Below are 13,704 nucleotides of genomic sequence, written 5' to 3'. Positions count from 1 at the left end.
CTCGGAAATCAACCGATGGGCAGCTTTGGTGATAATCGACTGTTGATTTGCGAGAATCCAGAGCATGAAACTCTTTACTCCTTCCCATGCTTTGCCTGAAATCATGTCGTCCAACAGCTTGTCACGTTGTGTATCAACCCCAACAGGAGCAAAAGAGCGGGAGCTTATAGTCCTTGCTCGTGCCTGCACGAATTGCTGGACTCAATATGGTCCCATGGCTTTGTAGCATGGCCCATCTATTGTAAATGCACTGGGTCGATCGAGATCGAGAGAAGCCACACTGTCATGGACCTGCCTACTACAATGGTTGACGGTAAAGCTTCGGGAAGGAACTGCCGATAAGTCGTGCTTTCGTCCTTTAATCCACAGGCACGAGAAGCCTACCCTCTACAACCTTGGCCGAACAGATCGTGCCATGGTGGCTCTTGCCCCGTGGTCCTCCCAGCTCGATGAGCAATGGTCAGCCACATCTCCCACCTGCTGCTCGAGACCAGTACACATCCCCTTGGAACAAACAAACCCCCTAAAGACTCGTGTTGCGTCAACATTGATTTCTTGGATCTATCTGTACAGGATTCCTAGGTATTCGATAAGCACCGACCAACCTAAGCGACCTCCTCAGGATGAGTGCCTCCAGACCCCAGAGCGGTTCCGTCGCCGTCCCCCCTGGCCGGCAGAAGAAACGACTCATCGTCTGCTGTGATGGAACCTGGATGAATTCGGACAAGGGTTGGGAGAAGGGCAAGCCGCAGCCCCCGTCCAACGTTACCCGTCTGGCACGGTCCTTCAACCGCGGCTGCTCAGATGGCTCGGTTCAGGTCATCAACTACCAGTCCGGTGTGGGGACAGGAAGCACCATGGCGGACGCCTTCTCCGGTGGCGCCTTTGGTAACGGTGTTGCAGAAGTCGGTGTCAACTCCTGACACGTTCCCGCTTCCATGTCTTGGCTGACAAGACACACAGCACGTGCGCGAGAGCTACGCATTCATTTGCGGCAACTATGTCGACGGCGACGAGATCATTCTCATCGGCTTCTCCCGGGGCGCCTTCACCGCCCGAAGCATCGCCGGCATGATCGGAAGTCTTGGCCTCCTCACCCGTGAGGGAATGGAGTTCTTCTTTCCCGTCTTCAAAGACATGCAGAATTGGCAGACCAAGAAATATAAGGATCCCTACCCAGGTGTTCCCTTTGACAACAAGCCCATGGGTGAGAACGCCGCCGAGACCTACCGCAACATGCTCATCGAAAAGGGCCTGACGCGAGCCTACGAGGGCGGCGGCTTCGGCAAGCTCATCACCATCAAGGCCGTCGCGGTCTTTGACACGGTGGGAAGTCTCGGAGTCCCCACCATTGCCTGGATGAAGAAGCTCGGCATCGACCACACAACCTCGGAGCTCCGGTTCTACGACACCACATTGTCGGACCGTATCGAGAATGCCTTCCATGCCTTGGCCTTGGACGAGCCGAGGCCGCCTTTCAGCCCTTCAATTTGGGAACGTCCTGCGTCCAACAAGGGTCTCACTAACTTGAAGCAGGTATGGTTCCCTGGAAACCACGGCAACGTCGGTGGAGGATGGCCTGATCAAGGCATCGCCAATATGACCATGGCTTGTAAGCAGCATCCCACCAGCATATCGGCCGCTCCAACTCCAGCCCGTGCCTTTATTCGACTGGAAGCTTACTAAACGTGACCCCCAGGGATGATGGATCAACTCGTCAGTGTTGGTGTAGAGTTTGACGGCGGCTCCCTTCGTCGCGCTATACACGATACAGAGAATTATTACAAAGGGCATCCCTCGGCCGCCCAGATTCCGACCAAGGAGGCCCCGAAGCCAAAGGGACAACCCCCGAAGATCATCGCAATGGCAAGTAGTGTCGTTCCAGACAGCCTCAAGAACTCAGCTGCAAAAAACGTCTCAAGGGTCAAGCCAACAACCTTTTACAAATGGGCCATTGACCCCATTCTGGAACCCAACCACCCCGTGCGGCCGTGGGCGACGGGTGCTATTCTCCGAGCTCATAGCCCAATGTACACACTTGCCGGAACCATTACCCGATCCCCTGGCATGTACCACAAGCTCAACTCATACAACGGAAAGGAGCTGCCCGAGTATCTAGAGGATACATGCGAGATGATCCACCCTTCAGTCCGCATCCGGCTCGCAATCAAAGGACTTGGCTATGATGACAAAAAGCAATGGAATGCCGCTGCACTCAGCAATGCCGGTTAGGAGCTAGCCAAGCAGACAGACGGGGGATGGTGTTGGATATACACGGGTGAGGAGCCTCTTCCAAAGAAGAGGCTCGAGGAGTCAGAGCTGGGTTATTACGAGATGAAGATGCTGGAAATGGCAGGTGGTGTTCCAGACATCCTCGAGTTTGTCGACAACATGTCCCTGGAGGAGTTCCAAACACTTACCAACAGGAAGATGTCCGTGGTGCCAGTTGAGGTCAAGCCAGAGGATGACACGACCTCGTGAACATTGTCGCCAAGGCTGCCTCTTTTGCTTTTCATTGAAGTTGTTGTCAAACTATCATCTACTCACTAGGTACTCTCTTTACCTATAGAACTTCAAGCCCAAGATACAATTTGCAGACAACATTCCCCGCGCTCAACGGTAGATGCCCAATGGGAAGAGATAGTGTGCCCCATGAAGAGCCAAATCTCTTGGAGGAGGGGATACTTAGAAAAAAGTACCTCGAGCCTCTCCGTCTGCACGACGAGATCTGGTGTCGACTACTCGAAAACCGCAGCCCACATACCTTAGTAATTCCACTAGTCCTGCGACCCATCCTCATGGAGCAACCTATTTCGTACAAGTACACTATCAAGATCCACGACGATATGTGCTCGGACTTTCAAGCTCGGGTGAGACTGGAGCGGAGCAAACTATTGGTCGCTTGTGTAAGCATTGGCGAAATGTGCAGAATAGGAACAACACCTAGTACTTCACTAAGGTTTACAAGTCAGGCTTCCCTGGCATAGGTGTACTGCCTGCTGAATGGGTATTTTTTGTATGGGGCGGCCCAGTCTCAAGTCAGTGTATACTATCAAAAGTGCAAACTCTGAGCAGCCACACCCGCGAATTCGCCGAGTCCGCGCTCGCTTTGGCGTTGTTCACGTCGACCGTGGTGCTTAGTAGTCCACATTATAAAGAACGGCACATAGTCCATACCATCACAAGTGATTCAGTGCTGACATGGCAGTGTTATGCAGGACTTCTGGTAAGGCCTTGAATAACTTTCCTATGATGATGACCGCCCCCTTCCAAGATTTCCCAAGAGCACACATGAAAGTGAGGAAGGTTGCTCGTCAAGGTTTTGTTTGCTAGCTCCCCTGGCCGCGAACAGACCTGACAGACACTATGCAGTACCTCGTACCACACTTCTTGTTGGCCCGAGCGTACATTTTCCCCTTCCTGAATAGCTTCCAAAGCTCCGCAATCGGTTGGAGCACTGTGCAGGACGTCACATCGCGTGGGAGACCCGAGCCTCCGGGCCCAGCCCCCGCTTCCTTAGGCTCGCGGGCCCCAAGTAACCCGCCCTATGTTTCCTTTCCTTGGGACAAAAGGTCCATACCAACAAGAAGACGCCATCCTGGGAATACGAAGAGACTGGCCTTGTGCCTTGCCGCGCCCTCTCGAGGCTATCGTCCTCGCTAGCCCTGTCGGCTCGCAGCCGGTGTGCCTGACCTATAGAGAGGCCTTTCCACCGGCCCGGGATGGAAGCCTGGAAGGCGGAAAAGCTTCGTTGACCTGGGCATCTGACCATTGTTGGGACGAACAAGGCTGGGAACGAAACAGGGAGTTAAGCTCTCTCCCTCCCACACTTAGACCTGTGGTCTAGGTGACGTGAGATCTGCGGCAGGGATTCTTTAGGGCCGCGGGTCCGAGCATTGACTGGGGCCCGGCCCACTCAAGTCACCCACTCAGCAAATACAACCTTGTTTTTTGCTCTCTTTTCACACACAAGCCACAGGCCACACTCGACAGGGCTTCCCCAGACGGAGGGGGGGAGGACAGGGCTCCACCTCGGCAGCAACGGCACGATCTTGTCCCACGTTCCAACATCCCACCGGCCCACCCACCACACCGGCCCACGCCAGCGGCACGTTCGGCAAACGTGATGATGCTTGCAAGTGCCCAGCCCTGGGAAACCACAAGGGGATGGTGAATACGAGCAAGGCGAAGAGGGTGGTGTGGTGTGGTCACGCGGTCCGACCGAGATACCATGATGCCATCCACTCCCTTTCTCACCTTGCCTTTCTTTCCCTGCACTAGACCGAGCGGGTTTCTGGACTGCTCAAACCCCCCCGCCTGCTGTCTACTGTCTACTGTCAGGTACGGGCCCACCAGCGCACATCTGACAGCTCATCGGCGATGCGGGCCAATCTTGGCCCTGTCCACTCCTCAACCCTTCGAAACCCAGGCAGCAGACAGATCGACAACAGCTCAAGCCCAAGCCCCGGCTCCCGCTTCCGACCGCTGGGTCTGTAGGCACCTTGCTCGTCCCGCTGTTCATATAGAATGAGTCAGGGACGAGGGAGCGACTCCCTCTTAGCTTGCCCGCCGTCTCTTGTGAGGCTTCTGCTGGACCCCATGAAGACGAAGAGTCGGGATTCCTAAATCAGTCATGATGTCTTGACTCCTGTCGAGGCCACACCAGTCCGTGCGAGCCCCGGACTATTGTTCTTTCACAAGCATCTCGTGAACACTCGGAATTCGCTGTCTAAATCGTTGAAATTAATCAATACTACTAGGTACCTAGGTAGTTCTGTCTAATCAGAGACCATCTTCATTACGACCAGCCGAGCAAGTCCCCATGGCACTGCCCTGCCACGTTGGTCCATGCTCCCCCATGTTGACCGTCCCAAACCGCACGTCTGTGTGCTTTCATAGAGGAAGAAAGAGAAAGGCGAGTGCCTCTCTGCTCATGCGCTGATCGCATTAGCCGCCTCCCGTTGCCGAAAATCCCAAAATTTTGCCACCTTTTGAAGTCCCAGGGTATACCGCTTCATGATGTCGTAAAGGAATGTGAGAGGCCGTGAACTCATGAATAACCGCCATGACCGACCTATATGCTATGCGCCCCTGAATGTGCAATGAGTGTAAAGAATCGTATAAGGAAAAAAAGGTGAGAAACTGGTAGAAAAAGTTTCGTCAAATATGAGAATGCATGACGTTCAGAAGAGCGCCACAAGTCCAATGACACCAGCAAAGAGGGCCGCGGCTGGGCCATTCTGGGAGTTCGCACCGGCTGTCACGACCGGCGCTGAGGTTGCTGCCGTGGTTGGTGCTGTCACCAAGTTGGATGTTGTGGCGGTGGTCGGGATCTGGACCGTGGTCGGCTGCAGCGAACGTGTCGAGTAGACAGTGCCGTTCTGGGTCACCAGGTAGGTAGTGTACTGCGAGACGGTCTCTCCGGAGCCCACGGTGGTCTCAATGGTTGTATCCACGTGTTTGGTTTGGGTTACGGCAATGACCTCTGTAGTTGTGTGAACTTGTGTTACAGATACATACTTGGTGCCGGTCTTGGTGACAATTGTAGTGGATCCCTCAACCACTGTCGTGTAAGAGTACTCTGGGTGGGTGACAGTCACAACCACGTCCGTGGTTTCGTCTTTATTGAGTGACAAGGTTAGCCACCTCCGCTTTTACCAGGACAATGAGCCGCTAGGGCAGTCGGTCATGGGGATAGCTTACAAGCAGTGGTCAGGGAGGTAGTGTAAGCAGTCTCGTGGATGGTGGTTGGCACCTTTGTGGTAATGGTCTATTGGGAGTTAGCGGCGCGCAACCACACAAAATGTAACAGCCGGAACATACCTCGGTGCTGGTCTTGACGGTTGTGTAGGTGCTGCCGCCCTTGGTCACGGTCTCCGTGTAAGGGCAGAGCGAGGTGATGGTGGTGTAATCAGTCACCTCGGCTGTTTTGGTTGTGTCTGGCAGATGCTCCGTCTCGGTAACCTTGGTAGGGACCTGAGTCACAATAGTCGACGTCGACGTCCATGTAACGGTGTAGGTGCTTCCACCTTCCGTCTTGGTCTCCGTAACTGGGCAGTATGAGGTGATGGTCGTATAATCCACAACGCCTGTTGTCTCGTAGTGCGTAGGTCCTGGAATCGTCTCATAGTAGGTGGTTGGCACAATCGTCTTCACGACTGAGGTGGTTTCATATGTTTTTGTGTATGTCGTTCCAGGGCCGGTGACTGTCTCCGTAACTGGGCAGACAGTGGTGTACGTGATCTCAACATCAGTAGTGGTGGTGTATTCAGTTGGACCAGGTACAGTGACCACAGCGCCACATTCCCCCCCGGGGCAGCTTGTGATAGTCTGCGTGGAGGTGGTCCAGTATGTGTGCACATTGGTAGTTCCGTGGTCAGTTATTGTCTCAGTGACAGGGCAGACGGTGGCTAGGCTTCAGGTCAGCACATTGGATATGAGTTTCACACGGCTAAATAGAGGGATGAGCAGAGGTCAGGGCTGTAGATAAAGCAGGGTCACATCTGGGTTCTCAGGAGAGTGCCTTTACTTCACGCATAGATGCCGATGAGTCAAAACATTAAAAGCTGTGTTGTACTTACTCGTAGTATAAGTGACCTTGGTCGTCTTATCGCCATAACCCCAATCACCACCACCTCCTCCGCGAGCAAGGAGTTCCTCAGCGAATGTCGGGGCCACCAAGGCAAGGAGTGTGAAGGCCTTCATGTTTGCGGTCGTAGTCAACAAGAGGGCAGACAGGCGGTCCAGTGAATGTGGTGTAGCGAGATTAGATAGTCAACGAAGGAAGTCTGGCAACGATGAGAGATGAGGTCGGGCAGCGAGGGTATAAGTAACCTGAGCGAGATGGTTACAAGGTCCTATAAGAACGAGCTGGCTGGCGAACCAAAGGCAGTATGATGAGAGGAAAAGGAGGGGGCTGTAGGACCGGTAACAGGCAGAAGGGGGCTTATATGGTACTATCGTGGGAGGACTGCATGCGCCGTCGAAGACAAGGCGTAGATGTGATGACATGGGAGGACCTGGGGATCCTGATTTGCCGCAGCTCCTCGGATGCATGGTCCTAAGGCGTTTCTCTCGCCATCCCGACTAGACACCAGGAAACACATGGATGTAGCCGTGAACGAGTCGGATACGCGGTGGTACGGCACAGACATCGCAGTGTCGAGCATCCCAACTGGCGTGGGCCCCAGAGGAGGTTGGGGTTGGTCGACCGCGGCCACGTCGGCCAGGCAGAGAATAGCTCAATCCAGGATCCTGAGCTCATGCGCACTTGGCCGATCCTGGGCCGATCTCAAGTAAGCTTGAACCTCATCCTGCTTGTCCCTCGAGTGGGATCCATGACAAACAGGATCATCCTCTGGGTGCATAGCTGCATGCCCCGTCCGCAAGAATGGACCGCCTCCCGTTACCGCAGTCTGCTGCAAATAATACACATGGCTGGTACCCGTCAGCCGCCATGCAGCGCGGTGACGAATTGGTGGGTAGTACACCTTGGTTGCCCAGGTATCCTTGGCTTCTGGCAATGATGGGGTGGGCACCCTTGTTCTCAATGGCGTCGAGGCTGAAGCTACCCACTATCTGACCAGAGCTACATGACGACAGGCTTGGGCATTAGAAGAGTAGTTAATCTATTTTCTGCCGAGAGTCCAGTTGGGGTTGGGGTGTCTTACCCGACTCCAGACCAGGTGTGCCGACATGGATGCGTACTCGCTGCTGACTGATAGGTCCCAATCAACTGCTTGGTGCAGTCAGGGAGCCATTGCAGATACGAGAAGCCTCTGGTAGAACGTTTGTGAGGGGCACACTTAGCCAACAGCCCGCCCAAGCCCATGAATTGAGTTTGTCTTGGACTGCGGCATTGTGGAAGCTCGCAGACACGTTTTTGCCAACGTTGCGGGAACTGCGGACACAGGATAATTGTGATATTCGCCCAGGGGAGGCCAGACCTATACCTTGATTGTTGACGTGTAAACAAGCAGAGGGAAGTGGGGCAATCATGTGATGGAAGTCATAGACAGTCCGCACCACGAGTCGCAACGTCAAAACACCGAGGCTAGTGCCGGGCAGCGGACGTGATTGTTGGTTCTGAGCCAAGCTACCGGCTCTCAGGCGGTCGAGCTCTTGCGGAGGATCCACAAAAGCAAGAAGTGACTGCACAAACTCGTGTTGAGCCAAGACTAGCCCAGCTGCAGCGTGCAGGCAGGCAGGTCAGGCAAGGCTATAAGAGCCCCAAGGTTTGCTAGGGCATACCGAGGCGAGCAGTAAACATGAGCCTGCTCACAGTCGCACGAGAGCGTTGGAGGCTTTGGGCAGACGGCGTGATCGTCGCCGGCTATACGCGGACGACGTTGTCGAGTTGCAGCCCGCCGACGAGTTTCCGGGGGCGAGGGGCGAGTCCGTGTCACCACATTGTCCCATGGGCGTGCAGATGCCAAGCCGATACAACGAGCAGCAGAGGCGGGGCTTACAGGTGAGATCCTCTGGGAATCGGGAGACCAGGCCACCACCCCAGCAAGACCAGAACCTGGGACCCAGTTCTCGGCCCCTCCCGATTTATATAGAAGCTTGAGGACCGTGGAGGTCACATCGTGACCAAGAATAGCCAATCCGAGCGGGAGGACGGGGCGCAACAGTGGGATCAGGGCAATGCCGGCCAGGCTCCAACGACCCAAGCGACATCTCTATGAGAAGTGGGCAATCACTGTCGTTTAGCTCAATGCGGGAGATTTCGAAAGAGGACGTGAGGTTGCCGTCCAGCTGTTGGCCAGGTTCCAAGCAAGCCATAGCTGCGGGGCGGGCACTGCAGTAGCCTGTGGGGCTGTCTGAGAGACGTGAAATCCTCCGAGTTCATAGCTGCTGTGTGCCTGTCATACCGGAGAAGCAGCAGCTCGTGGGTCGGCAAGTCACGGGAATCCCGTACGGTGTAGACGGTGGTATTGCCCGATACGAGATGCCCATATATTGTGGGCTGGCAATAAAGAGTATGCATGGTAGTTGCCCAGGCCTGGGCTTTTCTCCAGTACTGTATGGCCGCCAAAGAATCTGGGCCTCGCTGACATGATGCCTCGTTGGTTCACTCGCCCATGTCGTACGCCGAAAACGGGAGCCCAGCGTTGTCGGATGACCGTGAAGCAACGTTTCACAGGCATAAAACAGCAACCGAGACATTTCTCAGCCTTGGGGCGTTCGACCCGCGTTCGACCCGCGGAACAGCGAGGCAGGCTGACTGAGACCATGCGCCAATCGCCTGATGTGGACAGCTCGCTTGGACAAGGAGGGGCCGGCCGGGTGGCTACCGAGTACTATGAGAGAGACGAGAGAGGCAGCGGCCAGAATAGCATGGGCATTCACTGTCAGGAACAGGGAAAGAAGCCGCCTCGTTGGGGGCTCCTTGGGAAAGTGCCGTCGGATTTAGCGTGGCCACTGGCCAGGCAAGCAAGGCAAGCTCGAGTGCATGCAGCTGCTGGCTGGCTCTGCATGCGAGCCTGTCTTTGGAGGCTGGCAAGGCTGCCCCTGCCAGTCGCCCTGCCCCTGCCAGCCCATCTGCCCGTCTTTGGGTGGCCCCACATCCTTGCATGCAGGGAGACCACGAGCCACACCTTATTCCTTCCTGTCCAATTATGGCTCTGGTCGGGCACTCCACCAGCCCCACTGTTTCTCACCCAGTCCACAGCCCCTCATCAGCACACAGCACACAGCTCACGCTCTGCGCGGCTCAAGGGACTGAGGGATCAGGCCGGGGGTTCTCTCACTTTAACAGACCGAGTATATTAGTCTAATAGCTCTATATAGTTAGTAAGAACTAGTAATAAACTTTTTAAAGAAATAGAAACTTAATATATATTTACTATAATTTAATATAATATAATAAAATATTAATATTTATATATATAATTTTTATATTAAAATAATATTTTTTAATTTTATTTATATATTATATAATTAAAGTTATAAATATTTATTATATTATAATTATTATTATAAATATTATATTATTATAATAAATATAAAAATATAATTTAATTTCTAACTTAATTATTAAATTAATTAATAAGTTTTAATTAAAGTTTAAACTTTTATTTTAATTTATTTATAATTTAATTTAAATAATAATTTAACTATACTTTAATTTTAAGTTTACTTTTATTTATTTATTATAAATAATAACTACTTTTAAAATTTATTAATTATTAAAAACTTTTATTATAAATATTTTAATTATATTTATTTTAATAATTTTTAATTAAAATTTATTAATTTATAAATATTATAACTAATTAATTTATTTATAATTATATTTATAATTAAATTACTTTTATAATTATTTATTAATTTATTAAAATTATACTTTTATAATTATTTATAAAATTAAAGAAAATATTTTAATTAATTTAATCTTTTTCCTTCTTTCTTTCTTATAATAATAATATATAAAACCTATTTAATAACTTTTATTACTTATAATTAAAAGTTTATTTATTTATTTTACTTTTTAATATTATTAAAAGTTTATTAAATATAAGTTTTAATTTTATAACTATTTTAATAATAATAATAAAACTTTTTAAAGTTATTTATATTAAATACTTTAATTATATTTTAATAATAATAATTTTTTATTAAATAACTTATTAAAAACTTTTATATAATAATTATTATATTTAAAATTATATTTAAATATAAAATTAATTAATTATTAAATAAAAAAATAATTTATAATAAAATAATTATTTATTATTTAAATTACTTTAATTAATAATTTTAATAATAAAATTCAATCTTTTAAAAATAAATTAATAACTTTAAATTATATAATTAAACTTTTAAAAGTAATTATAATATTTTTAAAAATAAACTAAAAATATACTTTAATTAAAATTATTTTATATATTATTTTAACTTTAAAATATAATAATAATATTAATTAAACTTTTATTTATAAAACTTTTATTAAATAACTTTTAAATTTATAAAAATATAATTAAATTTATTTATTATTATTTACTTTATTTAATTATATATATTTAAATATATATAATTATTAATAATTATTAATACTTTTATTATTATTATTTATTTATATTTAATAGTTTATTAAAATAAATTAATAAAATATTTTTCTTTTATATATTTATTAATATTTCTTTAAACTTATTAAATTTTTATATTTTATTATTAATTATATAACTTATATAATAAATAAACTTAAATTTAAACTTTATATTAATTAAATAATAAATATATTAATTATATAACTTTATAATAAACTTTTAAAATATATTATTTATATATTTAAAAAAATTATATAAAGTTAAAGTATATAAATAATTAAAGTAATAATAATAAAAATAATTATTAAAATAACTATTAAAATAATTATTAAAATAATTAATTAAACTATTAATTAAACTATTAATTAATTTATTAATTAACTTATTAAAATTTTATTAAATTAATTATTAAAAAATTATTAAATTAATTAATTAAATAATTTATTAAATAATAAAAATAATAACTTTTATAACTTTAATTATTTAAAAATAATAAATTATATATATTTATAAATAATTAATAATTATTTATTAATTAATAAAAGTTATATAATAATTAATTAATAATTAAAAATTAAAAATTAATTTTATTTATTAAAAGATTATAATTTAAATAATTTAAATAATTTATAATATATTAATTTAAAGCGTTTTATAACATTTAAATTAATTAAATTATAATTATATACTTAATAATAATTTTAAATAATTTAATTAAAAATAACTTTATTAATAAATAAAGTTTTTAATTAATTAAAAATAATAAAAATATTATATTTTCTTTTATTATTTAATATTTATAATAAATATTAAAACTATAATTAAATTTTTAATTTAATTATTAAATTAATTAATAAACTTTTAATTGAAATTAAAGTTTTTATTTTAATTTATTTATAATTTAATTTAAATATTAATTTAACTATACTTTAATTTTATTTTATTTTATTTATTTATTATAATTATTTTAAATATTTATAAAATAAAATAAAATTATATATATTTTTATATAAATTAAAATTTTTAATATATTTTAAATTATATTAAATATAAATATTATATATATTTAAATATTTATAAAATAAAAGTTAAATTATATATTAAATATAAGAAAAACTTTTAAAAATAGAAATATAAAATATTTTTATTATATTTATAATATTTTTAATTTAATAAAGTTTATTTTAAAACTTTATAAAATTTAATAATTAATAATATATAATAAATAATAATTATATTTATATAATAAATAATTTATTTATATTTATATTTTATTATTATTTAATTTAATTTTATAATATAAGTTTAAAAATATAAAATATTTAATAAAATTAAATTATTTATTTATTTAAAATAATTTTTATTTTATATACTTTAATTATTTTAAAGGTTATTATATATATTAATTATATATTATTAATTATTAAATTTTAATAGATTAATATATAATAAATAATTATATATAATTTATTAAATAAATAAATATTATTAAGGAAGTATAAGAATACTTTATACCTAACTAATTTATTATATTTAATATAAGTAAAAAAGTGGTTTATAAACTAAATAATACTAGATATACTTAAATAAATATATCCTAGTCGATAGAATCCATAGCTCGGAGCTCATTGAGAACCTGCCGCATCGTGGTATTAGCTTGCTTGGCCTTAGAGGTGGCCTCTAAGAATGCATCCTTTTGGGTGGCTAAGCCGACCTTAAATACGTTATCCTCCGTGATAGTCTGCATTGTAAGGGCATCTCTTGCGGTTCGAAGTGCAAACATAGCAGAGTTAACATGCTGCTGGACCTAGACTATCTGTGAAAGGAAATTAGAATCCTAAACACCTTATATAAGCGAATCTACTCACTGAGTTCACATGTGCCGCAGTCTCTACCTAGGCCTATATCGCGGTTGCCACTTATTTTATCCAGTCGATAATGTCGGTTACTCTTACCAGAGGGTTTTAAGATCTAACCGAGTAAAGATCCTATAGGAAGGCATCTACATTTATAGAATTTACGTTAGGTGGGACCTTGAACGCAACCGGGTCAAGAGTTCTACTATTTAAAAGTGCTATAATAACTACCCACCTATTATTAGTGCTTTATTATCTATCTAAGGAGAAGGTCTATAATAGATTAAAGATAATACTTTTATTAGGGTTTATAATAGGTATAGGGAAGATAGATTATAAGGTAGAATAGAGAGAACGAAGATTAAGGATGCTAGGAGAAGGTATTATAATAAAACTAATAACCTATAGCGGGACGTTAATGTGTGCATATAAAGAGAGTGACGGTAGAATTGTTTAGGTAGATAGAGCTTTTAGGGGGGCAGGTAGTTGCTCTTAATAGTGCATATAGTGGGAAGGAGCTTTATAATAGCTTTTAAAGTATATATTTTAAGTAGTATAAATTTATAGTAAATTACTTATAACTATTATATATTAATTTTATATTTATTTTACTTATAAAAAGATAAATACTTTAATTTTTAATTTATTTTTTATATAAAAAATATTTTTTTTTATAATTTTTATTTATTAATTTTATTAAAATTAATATAATAATTTTATATTTTTTAAATTAAATAAATTTTTTTAATAATTTTAAATATTTTAATTTTATTTAATAATATTTATTTTATTTATAA

The 13,704-nt window shown here is 42.6% G+C and overlaps 2 protein-coding genes across 2 annotated transcripts; one reads left to right on the top strand and one right to left on the bottom strand.

Moving 5' to 3' along the window:
- Window positions 1-623: 623 nt before the first annotated feature.
- On the top strand, window positions 624-2,481 carry KVR01_013456 (uncharacterized protein; the record flags this gene model as incomplete). The annotated part of the gene is made up of 4 exons (XM_044784613.1): window positions 624-905; window positions 964-1,612; window positions 1,700-2,148; window positions 2,233-2,481. The coding sequence occupies 4 exons, from the start codon at window positions 624-626 to the stop codon at window positions 2,479-2,481; spliced, it is 1,629 nt and encodes a 542-aa protein (XP_044637537.1).
- Window positions 2,482-5,183: 2,702 nt separating this feature from the next.
- On the bottom strand, window positions 5,184-6,705 carry KVR01_013465 (uncharacterized protein; the record flags this gene model as incomplete). The annotated part of the gene is made up of 4 exons (XM_044784181.1): window positions 5,184-5,620; window positions 5,704-5,770; window positions 5,824-6,410; window positions 6,582-6,705. 4 exons carry the CDS (start codon window positions 6,703-6,705, stop codon window positions 5,184-5,186), a joined length of 1,215 nt encoding a protein of 404 aa, XP_044637546.1.
- Between the last annotated feature and the right edge of the window lie 6,999 nt (window positions 6,706-13,704).

Source organism: Diaporthe batatas (assembly GCF_019321695.1).
Source record: "Diaporthe batatas strain CRI 302-4 chromosome Unknown Contig00027, whole genome shotgun sequence".
Taxonomy (NCBI): domain Eukaryota; kingdom Fungi; phylum Ascomycota; class Sordariomycetes; order Diaporthales; family Diaporthaceae; genus Diaporthe; species Diaporthe batatas.
The sequence above is the reverse complement of the archived record's forward strand: the minus strand, read 5'-3'. Positions and strand labels throughout refer to the sequence as shown.